The 15,121-nt window shown below is 42.2% G+C and overlaps 1 protein-coding gene across 2 annotated transcripts in view; it reads right to left on the reverse strand.

The window, feature by feature from the left end:
* tpd52l2b (tpd52 like 2b) overlaps positions 1-15,121 on the reverse strand; it is a 52,669-nt gene that overhangs the window by 9,483 nt on the left and 28,065 nt on the right. The window contains exon 4 of one of the 2 annotated variants that reach the window (XM_056273197.1): positions 8,726-8,773. The exons of the other annotated variant lie outside the window; for it this stretch is intronic. Coding sequence (XP_056129172.1) covers positions 8,726-8,773 — 48 coding nt within the window. The remainder of the gene's footprint in view (positions 1-8,725; positions 8,774-15,121) is intronic. 2 annotated transcript variants of the gene reach the window in all.

The raw sequence follows: 15,121 nt of genomic DNA on the forward strand, positions 1-15,121 counted from the left end.
GATAGAGAAATCAAACCTACTAATCACAGCCAAAATATCTCCCAGGATTCAAATGGTGACTGGCAGCACCACTAAGACAATAAGCAAACAAGACCATCAGCTAAATTAGATATTGCTATATAACAGTGTTTCCCAACCCAGCCCTCAAGGACCCCCTATCCTGCAGATTTTCTTTGCAACCCTGAATAGGTACCTGTTTGTAGTTATTCAACCAATCAGAAATGAATTATGTCAGATGTTGCACACCTTGCATAATTAAGTGCTATGAGATGATTGGTTGAGTAAGTACAAGCAGGGCTACCTATGCAGGGTTACAATGAAAATCTGCAGGATAGGGGGTCCTTGAGGACTGGGTTGGGAAACACTGCTATATAAGACTGTGCTCAGCCATGTGCCATGGTGGGCTGAGAGTAGGTAGGTTTTCATTCCAACCTGACTCAACACCAGCTAATTGCACCGATTAGCACACATTCAACCAAAAACGGGGACTTAACAGTGAATAATCTGTTGTGCAGTCTAGTTGGAATAAAAACCTGCATACTTTTAGCTTTCTGTGACACAGAGGTCCAAAAGTGATAATCATTGCTGAGTATCACTGCTATATAATGATTTGAAATGCTTGTCTCTAAGTCAGATTCCCTACAAAGCCAGAAAAAAATGGCTTATGGTACACAGATGAGATATATGCCCACAATTAGTTATGTCACCTCATTGCTGTATATCTTGAATCTTGCAAACAGCTGTTTTTCTAAAACACTACATTTCTCACTCTTCTATGCAAAACAAACGCACAAGCTACCAGAGAGTGAACATAGTAGATCTTTGCAACCAGGGGAAATGCTTGTGTGAAATAGAGTCATTCTTTGGCAATACACTATTGCTTTATCCACAGGGGTGCACAAAAATCAATAAAAATCCCAAACTTCTCCTAACAGCTTTAACGTCACTGATTTATAGCTACACTGACTTATAAACTGCTACGTCTCCACGGAGCAGAGAGACTCTTAATTGTAACAAGACAACCTCAGCAAATTCAATTAAAAACTAGCAATTTAAACAGTCACACTGTTCTTCCACTTCAAGCCCCTAGCGCACAATGGCATGGGGTAAACAGCCTACGGAGTAGATTCAAACATGTTGTAAATGGGGCTGCAACGATTAGTCGACATAATCGACGACGTCGATCATAAAAACTCGTCGACGCAGAATTTTAGCTTCGACGCGTCGTATAAAAACAATCAGAGCCAGTAACGTTAACTCAAAACCGCACAAATGTTCATTTGTAACTGCAATGCCCTATAGGAAGTGCTGGGGGCAGTATCGCTTCCATCGTCTGATATAACTGCATTTTGCATGAACGACGAAGAGAAGAAGAAAGCGTATGAACGATGGTGGAAAGGAGAGCGAATGAGGCTAATGAAGAGCAAAAACCAGCGAGACCGAGACTATCAAAAGTCTGGGAGTATTTCACAGATGACAAGCCAAAGAATCAGTTAAATGCAGAATATGCAAAGCCGAATTGGCATTCCACAGCAGCACTACGGCGATGCACGAGCATTTGAAACGCAAGCACCCTGGAGCCACGATGATTGCTACTTCGGATCATGGGTAAGTTTAGCTAGTTAGCCACAGTATCGTAATGTTTACGTTAGCTTAAGTTACATGTTGGAAAACAGAACGTCTCAAGGGTGATGCTTGCTAAGCGAACGCTATTTCAGTTATGTGGATTCTGCGTATCCACCAACGAGCTGTATGTAACATTAGCTAAACAGCACCAAGCTTGCAGCATAGCACACTACAGCTTAGAGTTGTTTAGCTCCGTCATTTATCACCGAGTGTCGTGTTTTTGCAGACTGGAGTATTAACTAGCTAAGTTTTTTTTTTTTATAAATTTATTTCTGATTTTTCCCTTTTTCTCCCAATTTAGTGGCCAATCGATCCCTATTTTAATTCAAACACCCACCCTCGCACTGTATGCGTTCGCCAACTGCATCTCTCCGGCCGGCAGTCTCGAAGGAGACCGCCTCGCCACTTTCGTGACAAGGCGACTCCAAGCCGAACCACTGCTTTTCCGACACACACAGAGACGCATTCACGTGACGAACACAAGCCGACTCCGCCCCCCTCCCGAAGACAGCGTTGCCAATGATCGCTGCTTCGTCGAGTCCGGCCATAGTCGGATCTGACGAGACCGGGGCGCGAACCCCAGTCCCCAGTGGGCAACTGCATCGACACAGAGCCGATGCTTAGACCGCTACACCACCGCGGACCTTTAACTAGCTAAGTTAAGATTGCTAACGTTAGCTAAATGTTAACGAGTTCTAACATTCACTGACTCTGCAGTAACTTACGCTATGAGCTCTAGGTTTCTTTTTTTTCAGTTGAAAAAAATTGAACTTTTTGGGCTAAAGCGCAGGCAAGACTGCAGAGACGGGGAACGTTAGCACCATCTAACATTAGCTAGCTATCTTACTTAGCTAGTCAATCTGCAGTCTGCAAAAACACGACACGGTGCTAACGTGAGCTGTCTGTAGCCTAGACAGTCAACTAGCTTTCACAGTGCGCTCTAATCAGCTGTAGCTTGTCGTAGCGTTAGCTAGTTAGACTGGGTTGGAGCATATCAATAATTCAGTTGTAAGATATTTATTCATTTAAATGGTTTAATTGGTATTAGGCAGTACACTAAGATAAACTGATACCATAGCCTACAACTTGTGATGATAATTAATACAGCTTTCTGTTTTGTTCTCTTTCTATTTTAGTACTAAGCAAAGGCGTGTGGATGAGTTCATCCTGAAGAGAGGCTCATGCACCCCTCAAATGGCTGGAGTCTTAACAGAGAGCATCCTCAACATGCTCGTCAATGACATGAGACCAATATCCATGGTTGAAGATGGGGGATTTAAGCAGATGGTCACCACATTCCATCCAGGTTACACCTTACCTTCCAGAACTCATTTTACTAAGCTTATGGAGGGAAAGTATGAAGCTACTTTTGGTAAGGTTAAAGATGCTCTTAAAGCAACCAAGAACAAGCTTGCCCTGACAACTGATGCCTGGACCAGTGTCGCGACAGAGGCATATCTTGGCATCACCTGTCACTTTATAAGTGATGACTGGGAGCTCACTAGCTTCTGCCTTACAACAATGCCACTCGAAGAACGGCACACTGGACCCAACATTGCTGCATGGATTGAGCAGGCTGTGGAAAGGTTTGAGATCCCTCCAAGCAAGATTGTGGCAGTTGTTCATGACAATGGCTCCAATGTCGTACTGGCTGCAAACATCTTGCAGGAAAAACATGGGTGGGTGTCTATCCGCTGTGCAGGCCACACTTTACAGTTGGTGATCAATCGTGCACTGAAACACCCTCAGATCAGTAAAGCACTGGGAGCAGCGAGGTGTCTCGTCGAGCACTTTAAAAGGAGCGAACTGGCTTCAAGCAAGCTTAAGACAAAGCAGAAACAGATGGGGACCCCGGAACACAAACTTGTCCAAGATGTCTCTACTAGGTGGAACAGCACCTATTATATGGTGACTCGCATGCTGGAACAGAGATGGCCACTGACTGCGACTCTGTCTGACCCGGCAGTAACACAGAGAGGGAAACAATACCTAGACCTCAAAGCTGATCAGTGGACCCTGCTAGATGAACTGGCCAAAGCTCTCCAGGCCTTTGAATGTGCCACTGTCTACTTGAGTGGTGAAAGCTATGTGACAGTCTCCGCCCTGCCTCCACTAGTCAGAGGGCTTTTGAAGTCCACCCACACTGCCTATGATACAGCTCCTGTGCAGGCCTTCCAGGCGGCTGCTTCAGAGGAGACCACTGCACGCTGGTCAAGAGAGGTCACCATCACAGATGATGACCCAAGCAAACAGATCATTGCAGCTGCACTAGACCCACGATTTCGAAAACTGAAATTCCTGACACCAGAGGAGAGGTTTACTGTTCAGAATAAAGTACAAGCTCTGGCCCTACAGTCCAAGGATGGGAGTACTGTGAATAAACAGCACACCAGTGGGAATGAAGAAGCCACAGCAGCATCAGCTGACAAGGATGCCACAGACTCAGCTGAGGGAACTCCAAATAGGTCTGTTTCAGCTCTCGATTCACTGCTTGGATGTGACTCAACAGACAGTGACAGTGAGACCAATGATGAACAGGATGCACGCAACCAAGCGATCAGTAATGAAGTGCTGATGTACTTCGGAGAGCAGCCCCTCTCAAAGACAGAAAGTCCCCTGTCTTGGTGGAAATTGAATGAGGCAAAGTATCCAACCCTTGCATCACAAGCCAAATTGTTTTTGTGTATTCCAGCTACTTCTACTCCCTCTGAGTGTCTCTTCTCAGCAGCTGGGAACATCGCCTCAAAGAAGAGAGCCAGCCTCACTCCAGAGCACGTCGACATGCTCACGTTCCTGCACTGCAATTTAAAGCATTTATGAACTGCATGAGATCAGAGTAAGACACACATATACACACACACAGCTCCTCTCACTCACACACAGCAAACAAAAGACCTACAAGTCTGTCTGATCTGACTCATCCTCCCCTCCTGTTGGAGATGGTGGAGCCTAGTGAGTGGATCCACGTCCCCCTCCTGGACCAGGTTAACAGCCCCATCAGAACCGCGGTGCTGGGGCAGAGGCTGCTATTTTGAGTTACTTTTAAAACATTATTTGCACATTATCTTTACGTTTTGACTTGCACTTTAATTTGCATTATTTAATTTATTTACTTTGTTTTTATTATGATTGATAATGCATTTACTTTCATTTGTATTATTTAATGTATTTATTTAGTTTTCATTATGATTGATGATGCATTTGATTAAACAAGTAGCTCCAAAACAAGTTCCAAATTCAAATGTTTCATGAGTCATTATTTTAATTCGCTATGGGATCGTGTTATGTTAAGGCAGAGACACAGGGCGACATTCACAGGTGTGCAGACTTAAGCATGTGAGGTAAAACATGCACTGGAGCCCGGAAGAGGATCCGCGCCCTCAGGAAGCAGAGATGGAGGGTGTGAAAGAAATAATCGTTAGATTAGTCGACTAATCGAAAAAATAATCGACAGATTAGTCGACTACCAAAATAATCGTTAGTTGCAGCCCTAGTTGTAAATTGAAGCAAGACAACCCCAGCAATCCAAACGTCGATCTTGTTCTAATACAGCCCCAAGCAGGATGACATGGGTTTAACAGCCAGTACTGTTACCCAAGTAGTGATTTTGTTCCTACACTGAACTTAAAACATGGGAAACATAGAAATATTTAATGTACAACGACTTGTGTTTAAAGTGTTGATAGTAGGTTTGAAGACTTTGTACTGTACGTGATGTCTATTGATATTGCACAATGTGTGTCAGCGAATCCAGTGAAAATCAAGTTGTTCAATCTCCTCTGCGACAACAACACCAAGGCAATAAAGGCATTCAAACTGACATAAAGCCAGACATTAGTAGCTGCATGTTGATGAGATGGGGAATCTTAAGACTTCATGAACTGTCCTTTATACGTTTTACTTGGGTAGATAAGAAAATGCAAGGTAAGACAAATATAAATGAGGTATAAAAAGAAAGAGATCCGGGTGATGTCATCAACTTCATGGCCGCCGGAAAGGAGCTCCCCCATCCCAAACCAAATCCACATTCATCATTTAAGTTTCTAGCCCCCAAGCTTCATTAAATTGAGAGATAGTCACCATGAGCCACAATTTGTGCAAGACCAAATCGCTAGTCAAAGAAAAGTCAAAATATTTCGAGAAAGACAGCAGCGCTACATCGGCAGAGCTAGCTTCTGAGGTTGATGCTAACACAATGGTATCTATTGAACAGACATCAGACATGAGTGCTGTCATCATCACAGCAATGTGGAAATTTCAACAAGAAGTTAGCGAAGTGCTGGATAAACTTACAAATAAGTTGTCGGAACCTGACCAGACCATTCGTGGATTGACAGGCTAGAAACAGGCATGCTTGCTCCATCATGGCGAGATGCCACCATAGCAGTTATTCATAAAAAAGGTAAAGTTCCTACTGAGTGTAGTGCATATAGGTCCATTTCCCTTCTCAATGGAAACCAACATCTGCTAAGAGCTATTCTTTCTCACAGGTTAAACAAGTATATCCCCCAAATAATACATCCAGACCAAACCAGGTTCATTAACGGGCACTACTCTGACAATTATATCCATAGATTTCTAAATGTCATGACCCGTGCAGCTTCTAGAGAAGCAATGGTATTGTCACTTGACGCTGAAAAAGCGTTTGATCGCGTGCCTTGGAAGTTAATTTATTTATTTATTTATTCATTTATTTATTTATTTTCCAAGCCGCTTATCCTAATTGGATCACATGGTGCTGGAGCCTATCCCAGTGTTCATTGGGCGGAAGGCAGGTTAACACCCTGGATAGATCACCAGTCCATCACAGGGCAGATATACACATTCATGTACACATTCACACCTAGGGGCAATTTAGTATCCCTGATTCACCTGTCAGGTTAGGTGTTTTGGAAGTATTTATTTCAAACCCTAGCACAGTTTGGCTTTGGTGATAACTTTATTTCATCGACCCGCATTCTACAGCATTACTCAGAGTCAGTGGTCACACATCTGAGCCCTTTACTCTGGAGAGAGGCACAAATGAATGAGGATGCCCATTATCACCCACTCTGCCGTCTTTATTGAACCCCTAGCACAAATGATTAGCGACAACATGAATATATCTGAGATAATAGCAGGAGAAACAGAAAATATCACAGTGCACAGATGATGTACTTCTGTACTTGTCAAATTCATTGTCTTTCATACCCGCCTTAAAGTATGAAAAAATTGGCTACAATTTAAATGTTAACAAAACTGAGGCAGTGGATATTAACAGTGTCCTCCCAAATCCAACAAAAGCTGACAGTGAATTTAGATGGCTATCTGAAATTATTAAATACCTTGGCTTTTTTTACACCCCCGTTGCTAGACAGATTATACAATACAAATTATGGCTAAATAATTAATAATATAATGGATGATCTAACCTGATGGTTATCTCTGCCCTTGTCCCTGTTAAGTCAAATAGAATCCATTCGCATGAATGTTCTCCCAAGATTACGCTACTTATTTCAAATGCTCACTATTCCAATACTAAAATCAATATTTAGCATGTTGGATCACTCAATATCTCGCTTCATTTGGCAAGGTAGAAGGCCCAGAATACAACAAGACTCTACAATTCTCTAAGTCAGATGGGGGACTCGTTCTACCAAACCTAAAACCATATTTTTGGGCAGCACAATTAAAGTTTATGGTGGCTTGTTAGAGCTACCCAACGAACAAACACCCGAATAGTTTAATATTTTCTTGGCTCTCTTACTTTGATCCTTGACCTACTGTCAGTCTATGTAGAAAAATGCAGGGGTGTGAATACATTCTATTTTTAGTCGTCGCAGATGACTATGGATCACAACTTGATGCCTAAAATGAGACACAAACCATACAAACGTCGCAGAAAGCCAAACTATTAATTGTAGTAGAGTATCTAAACTATGATTCATACAATAATTTATTTCCTTATATAGGGATCTACTAAATTCACCTGGTCAAAAAGTAATACAAATAAATGACCACAGATTTGCAAAACCAAGGTGTTGAAGCAAGTTGTCACACGGGACCTGCAACACAAAACCATGTGCACACACACATACTAACAGATGCACACCGAAACACACCTACCTTTCTACATACATGTACGCATGCGCACACGCATACACACACACACCCCAGTGACACATGCATATGGTTGAAAGAGGTTGACTGACAAGACATAGTTTTAAAGAAGACCTAGTGTGGTCAAGTACTAGTAGAGGTGTGTTCAAGACTATTAATGGAGAGAATGTTCCATAGTGCTTCCAAAGAGCTTTTAAGAGTAACTCTTGAAGACCCCATGAAATGGAACTCTTACTTCCTCGATTTTATGCATTTCCTTTTGAAACAGGATGTTGGGGTGGACATGGTGCAGGGAGGGATCATTCATAAGTGTAAACCAATAAGATATCAGTTTGGGAGAGAAACACAATTTTATTTGAAGGGATAGGTAGATGAGAGAGGTTGTTCAAAGATTTGTGAAAGTTTTATTGGTTGACATTTTAATTTGTGCCCACTAGTACAGGATGATGTCATTATTTAAGTTATTCTGTTTTATAGGAAGTAGAATTCATGTGAGGTCATTTCATGGGGACTTTAAAATGTATAACCATAAAAAGGAGATGACACTACACTGCTATAATCATAAAAAGCCACTACTCTTACATATGCAAAAGCCACATCTTTGAACACATTTGTAACATGAAATGCAACACAAAGTCATTTTTTAAATGATAATCCATCTTAATTGTATTTTTAAAAAATATATATTTCTGTTTAAAAGCACATCAAAAATGTCCAAAATCCCATGATACTCACATTTCTGAAGGTCAATACACTTTAAAGTAAGAACCACACATTTTCAACAACTCTCAAGCTAAAACCACAACAAAAGAAATCTATGGCACCACGACACCCTTACCATCACAAACCCAAACACAGTAAAACAAGAAAGTAAAGAGTCAAAAAATGAATGAAAATAAAAACTTAAAGAAACCTTTGATTGTCTATAAAGAAAGCAAAAAAAAACAAACAAAACAAAACAAAAAAAACCCAGAAAGTAAAGTGAAAGGGGTCAACTCACGCTTCAGAGCGGGCTATGTCATCCAAAGTGGCAGAGGCAGACAGAAATCTAAGGAAACAACAGTGGGATAATGACACAATGACCAGGGAGAGAGAGAAACACTCACAATACAATACATCAAATTACAGTAAAGTCAGGGTTCCCACATATTTTTCATTTCTACATTTCAATCTTCTCCACGCCCCCCAATATAACTAAACCAAACTATGTGGAGCAACAGGTGAAATGGCAGTGCTTCACAAATACACAAAACATCAGGTCACATTGGCAGCAATGTTTTTTAAACACTCATCAAAACCTGGAGACAATCATTTTAATTTTCTAGGCGGAACATTAAATTTAACACCACTGGAGAACGAAAAATTGTTAAGTTTAGCATTTTAGAATGTGAACTACTGTCACAATCAACATGGTAACTATAACTTTGATATATCACTTCAAAACTTTTCACAGTATGTTTGCTCCTCTTCAGACACACTGCAATAATGCAGTCAACTTTTAACAGAGCAAAACATGAAGTTGGCCAATATGGGATCGATCTTTCAGCATCAGTTTCATGTGCAGTGCCAAGTTCTACTGCTTAGCTGGTTGAACTGGAAGTTCATATTCTCAAGGCAGAGTGGAAATACATTTGCACTATTGTCTAAGGGTTTGTGTATTCTCAATATCTTCCACTTGGAATTTCACCTGCCATTACAGAGCTTCAAATCAAATTCATTACAGGGATGAAACAAAATACTGCAAGCAACAGACAAAACTTTACCAACATCTGGCTGGTAGGGGAACCCTGACTGATAGCCACCAAACCGCTGCATGTTCATCACGAAGATTTGGTTGAATTATTGTGGCTGTCTATGGAATTTAGGTGAGACCCCCCCCCCCCGACTTAAATACGAGTCATTACATTGTTTTCCCTGAGTGTTTGTATCACTGGTGACACTGGGGAAAAAGACTTATCTTACTCAATACTACAGGGAGCTGTTATATCAAAAGAGACACAGCAGGTAGCTGCTAGCTAAAAAGGAACCACATGCTTTTAAGTAGAGAACACCCCCTAAGCAGCTCTCAAATATCAAAGACACTGTTGGGTCAAAGAGCACATAGCACAGCCTGGTAGATTAGTCAGTTAGCATGCTAATATGCCTACATACACGGATGCGTGCACACAGTGAATGAGACCACAGGGATAACACATCCACACACACAAACATACATAGTTCACACACACAGCTACACTAACAATATGCAGAGCTGTCGTGCGTACACACTAATGAATACCGACACACACGCAAGTACATAAACACACATTGGAAGGACGTGGGCGCGTGTGCGCGCACACACATACACACACACACACACACGTTGCCAGTACATTGTCAAAAAAGGAAAGGAAGCATTGTTCTGCTGACTAGTTTGAAAAAAATAGCAGGGTAAAGAAGGCAAGGCAGAATAACCTGATCTCAGAACAGCAAAAAACTATCTATGCCCAATATACTTTGCCATTTATAGATGCCAAGATTGACAGTACAATACGTTTTTACCAAAGGTAACTGCTAACCGCTGCAGTGTTATGCAGTTGTTGTTTTTTTGTGCATATCATTTGTATGTCTGGCAAGTCTGTAATTTCAATGTTCAGGTACAGTCATGTCAGTCAACCTTCACATGCACAGTGAGCAATTAAAACACTTTTGAGTTGTCAGTCAGAGAGAAATTTCAAGTTGCCTTTTAACAGGTCTAAACTTCCTTGCACTCTCCTTAACTGGCCTATATTACCAACCCTGCCCAGCTACATTATCTAAAAGAAATCACCACAAGTATTAGCAAGTACTATATGACCTAGGCCAAGTACACAGGCATTTTATAGACAAAATCTTGTTTGTGGTGCAATTACGTCAGATCTTTGAAAAGAAAAACCCTTAAATATAAACTATTATTCCAAAATGAAGTTTCCTTGTAAAACAGAGATGACCAATGCCTCTTGCTGTAAATGCTTTCATCCAGATAATAACAGCTGCTAAACTGAGGTTCTATGATCACAGTTGCTCTTCCAGTACAGTACAGTGACCTATTGTTGGAGATGTAGAACTGCTACCCTGTTACTTGCTCGTAGAACAAGTTGCTGTTACTTGCTCAAGAACTACTACTCTGTTACTTGCTCGTAGCACTTACTGTATTCACTCATTAAAAAAAAAAATCTCTTTCTTGCGCTTTTACTTTAGCACTGGTTTTGCTCTTAGATGCTTGTTTAGAGAGAAGATGCACTTATGACCTCTGATGACTAGTAGTTGACTGATTTCCTACGTTAAATGCACTTATTGTAAGTCACTTTGGATAAAAGCGTCGGCTAAATGACTGTAATGTAATGTACACTGTCTGTACTATGTGTCTCTGTCAATCCTTCTGTCTCTTGGCAGGCTGTATGCCCATTTGCACTGTATAAAAAAAACGAAATGAAAATAAGAGTTCTGTCTCTCTCATGCTTTATTCTATCATTTTGTCTCATTTCGCTTAACTGTGGCAGCAACACATAGCTTGATAACACCAACCAGCACACCCGCCCCCACTGTTTTTTTTTTTTTGTTGCTATTTTTATTAATCTCCATGAGGCAATTATTTTTCTGCATTTAACCCATCCTAGCTGTGTAGCTAGGAGCAGTGGGCAACCACTAGTGCAGCACCTGGGGAGCAACTCCAGTTCGTCTTGCCATGCCTCAGTCAGGGGCACAGACAGGAGTATTAACCCTAACATGTATGTCTTTTCTGATGGTCGGGGAAAGCGGAGCACCCGGAGAAAACCCACCGCAGACACGGGGAGAACATGTAAACTCCACACAGAGGATGACCTTGGATGACCCCCAAGGTTAGCCAACCCCAGGGTTTGAACCCAGGACCTTCTTGCTGTGAGGCGACAGCGCTAACCACTGGGCCACCGTGCCACACACTCAACAGCAAGAAGCACTACAATGAAGATTCAGCTACTGGTCTTGTTTATCACCCTGCCCACCAAGATAACAATAATAAGGTCTTTACGACTGTACATATATCACAGATATATATATATATATATATATATATATATATATACATAGTATATATATATATATGTGTGTGTATGTATGTATGTGTGTGTGTGTGTGTGTGTGTGTGTGTGTGTGTGTGTGTGTGTGTGTGTGTGTGTGTGTGTGTGTACATACACACAGGGTGTTGTGATGCGTCTAGTGCAGCAGTGTGTAGTTGGAGGGAAGGTGCATGTGTTCTTCCAACCCGCTTGTGTCCTTCCTGCCCTTAGCTTGCTGCCGCTGGCTAGCCTTTGTGGCGAATAGGGAAGCGTCCTAGCGTGTAAGCCTTCCCTTGCCAGTACATAGCCTCTCCTTCACCAAGACTCCTGCCGGCCTCCCCATGGCCACACATGGTAACTGGGGTCTTGCGGCCCCAGGCTAACTTGGCAGGGGATCTCGGAGCAGCAGTGGGCCCCAGAGATATGGTGTGCAGGCCCACCCTGGTGGACACGCCCTGGCACCTATCAACCACTGCCCCGCTGCCTTGTGGGTGAGTCTGGAAGACATAAGGCTAAGGGAGCTTACCCCAACAGAAAAGCAAGCTGTGGCGGGACGCTTCGAGGCGGTTTCCGAAAAACTGGATTTCCGGCAGCTCCCTGCAGTTGTGTGGAGGTGCCGGTCGTCTAGGGATCCCCCTTGCCATCGGAACCATCTCCTCTACAATCAAGTCATGTGGCGTTGGGAGAAGCGCACCCCCCATGCCACTTTAAAAACCATCTCTGCGCAGGTATCTTCTGCTATCTGAGTCCTCAAAGGACCCACAAATAGAAGAAGATGGTCATCATCGGGCACGATGGACAACCAGCAAGCAAGCAAGCGTGTGTGTGTGTGTGTGTGTGTGTGTGTGTGTGTGTGTGTGTGTGTGTGTGTGTGTGTGTGTGTGTGTGTATGATCGATTATCTACTGGGGTGTGTGTCAACTGTACAAAGTAACAGGGAGTGCAAGAGAGAGGTGAAGAAACGAGTGCAGGCAGGATGGAGTGGGTGGAGAAGAGTGTCAGGAGTGATTTGCGACAGAAGGGTACCAGCGAGAGTTAAAGGGAAGTTTACAAAATGGTTGTGAGACCAGCTATGTTATATGGTCTGGAGACAGTGGCACTGACGAAAAGACAGGAGGCGGAGACTCCAGAAGACTGGAGGTGGCTGAGTTGAAGACGCTAACATTTTCATTGGGAGTAACAAAGAAGGACAGGATTAGGAACGAGTATATTAGAGGGGCAGCTCAGGTTGGACGGTTTGGAGACAAAGCAAGAGAGACAAGATTGAGATGGTTTGGACATGTGTGGAGGAGAGATGCTGGGTATATTGGGAGAAGGATGCTGAATATGGAGCTGGAAGGGGAGAGGAAACGAGTAAGGCCAAAGAGGAGGTTTATGGATATGAGGCAGGACATGCAGGTGGGCTGGTGTGACAGAGGAAGATGCAGAGGACAGGAAGAGATGGAAACGGATGATCCGCTGTGGCGACCCCTAACGGGAGCAGCCAAAAGTAGTAGTAGATGATTGATTAACTGCAAATTTAAATACAAGCCGTGTTTAAACTACAACAATGACTGGTACTGATAATGGAATCAACTCAGGAGTTACCAAATTTGTGGAACCAAAATTACCCCCAACATCTCAACAAATATCCACAAGATACACTTTTAGTCCATGGGCCAGAGCCCAAAATTTCCTATTTCGGTACACTCAAGGTGGCACAACTTACTTATAATTTTTGAAAGGATCCATGTCTGTAGATGATATTTTGGTATGATAACCATTCCTGAGTGGCAGCTGTATCACAGTTATCAGCTCATGAAGTTAACCACCCCCTAAAGTAAATTGCATTTTAGATGCTGGTGCATATCCTGGTTTAGCCTCATGGTCAGGACATTTTTCAATGTTCTATAATATTGTCTATGGTGTCATTTTAAAGGGGACCTTCTTAGCTTTCATTCAAGCCCTGTTGTGGATATTTCTCACAAATATAGAGGTCACTTGAGCTCTTCAACCCGTCAATAACACACATCTTTCTGCAATGTTCGCCTAAACTATATACTTTCTTTTAGCCCTGTGGCATCTAGGAATATCAGGGACACAAAACACAAAAACTGGAATACTCACAGGACTGTAAAGATTCAGGAAATGTATAATATACCCATACTATTTCATTGTGTGAGGTGATTGTGAACCTTAAATTAGAAGGGCATTATTACTAAGAAACTAACTAGACCAAAGCCAGTTAGTCCATGGGTCAGACCAGATATCGATATCACCCAAGGTGACACAACTTCACTGGTGCCATTTTATTTGGTACACTAACAGAAGTAAAATAATACATGATAACCTTTCCAAATGAGCAGCTATTTCATTTTTCTTTCAGGAAACCTGTTTCTGTGCCTCTCACGATTGTGTATTTGCCCAGATTTTTACAAATATAGCATTTCAACACCCCTGGTACTGATTAGCCTAGCTTAAACTCTGGGACAGTTCTTAGTTGGCCAACAACCAAGGATAACCAGTACTGTGTACTTCCATTCATTGTGCTAAGCTAGGCTAACGTGCAGCCAGATAGCTTTCTACTAAACACATATAGAGGAAACTGGTATCTATCTTCTTGTCTCACTCTGGAGAAGATTGTAAGCTAATTTCCCATAATGTTAGCATGTTCTTTTAAGGTATATGTTAATATGATTAGTTGAAGTGGCTACGAGGAACTTTCATCTTGTGTTGATTTTAGCGGCCTCATGTGGACAAAATACAGCTGTTGCATAGCAACTAGGTAATGTATCTATTTGTGGCTATGTAAGATAAATAATGGTAATATGACGCTGGTGAAGCAAAGTAAACTTTGTTTTAGTAGTGTTCATACACCTAAGTTACATGTATTTGTTTGTATGTGGCAGGTGAAAACTGACTGAATATGGCCACTGGTGAACAAGCAAGTTTTTACCCAATACCAAAACGCCCACGGGTGGAGTGCATTATCCACTGTTCTGATGATACAGATAAGCTGGTTTCACTACAAAGTGTCGACTCATGGAGAACTCTGCTCAGGGCAGCTCAGATACGAAATCATGCACCAGTTTTGAAACTGGCAAAAGACATTCCTGAGGGACAGATTCCAGTAATCTACTACCACAGAAAGTGTCGCAGTATCTTCACTATGAAGCAAATTCTTGATGGCCTCCTTGCAAAAGAAAAGAAAAGTTGTGTCACTGCTGAAGAGAAACAATCTAAGAGAGTAGCTCGACATGCTCCAAGTACATCTAGGACTTATGATGCAGAGTGCATATATTGTCAGAAAAACAGCAAATATTCCAAGAGACAGAATACGAGAGAAGTACTGGTGCAGTG

Source organism: Lampris incognitus, chromosome 2 (assembly GCF_029633865.1).
Source record: "Lampris incognitus isolate fLamInc1 chromosome 2, fLamInc1.hap2, whole genome shotgun sequence".
Taxonomy (NCBI): Eukaryota; Metazoa; Chordata; class Actinopteri; order Lampriformes; family Lampridae; genus Lampris; species Lampris incognitus.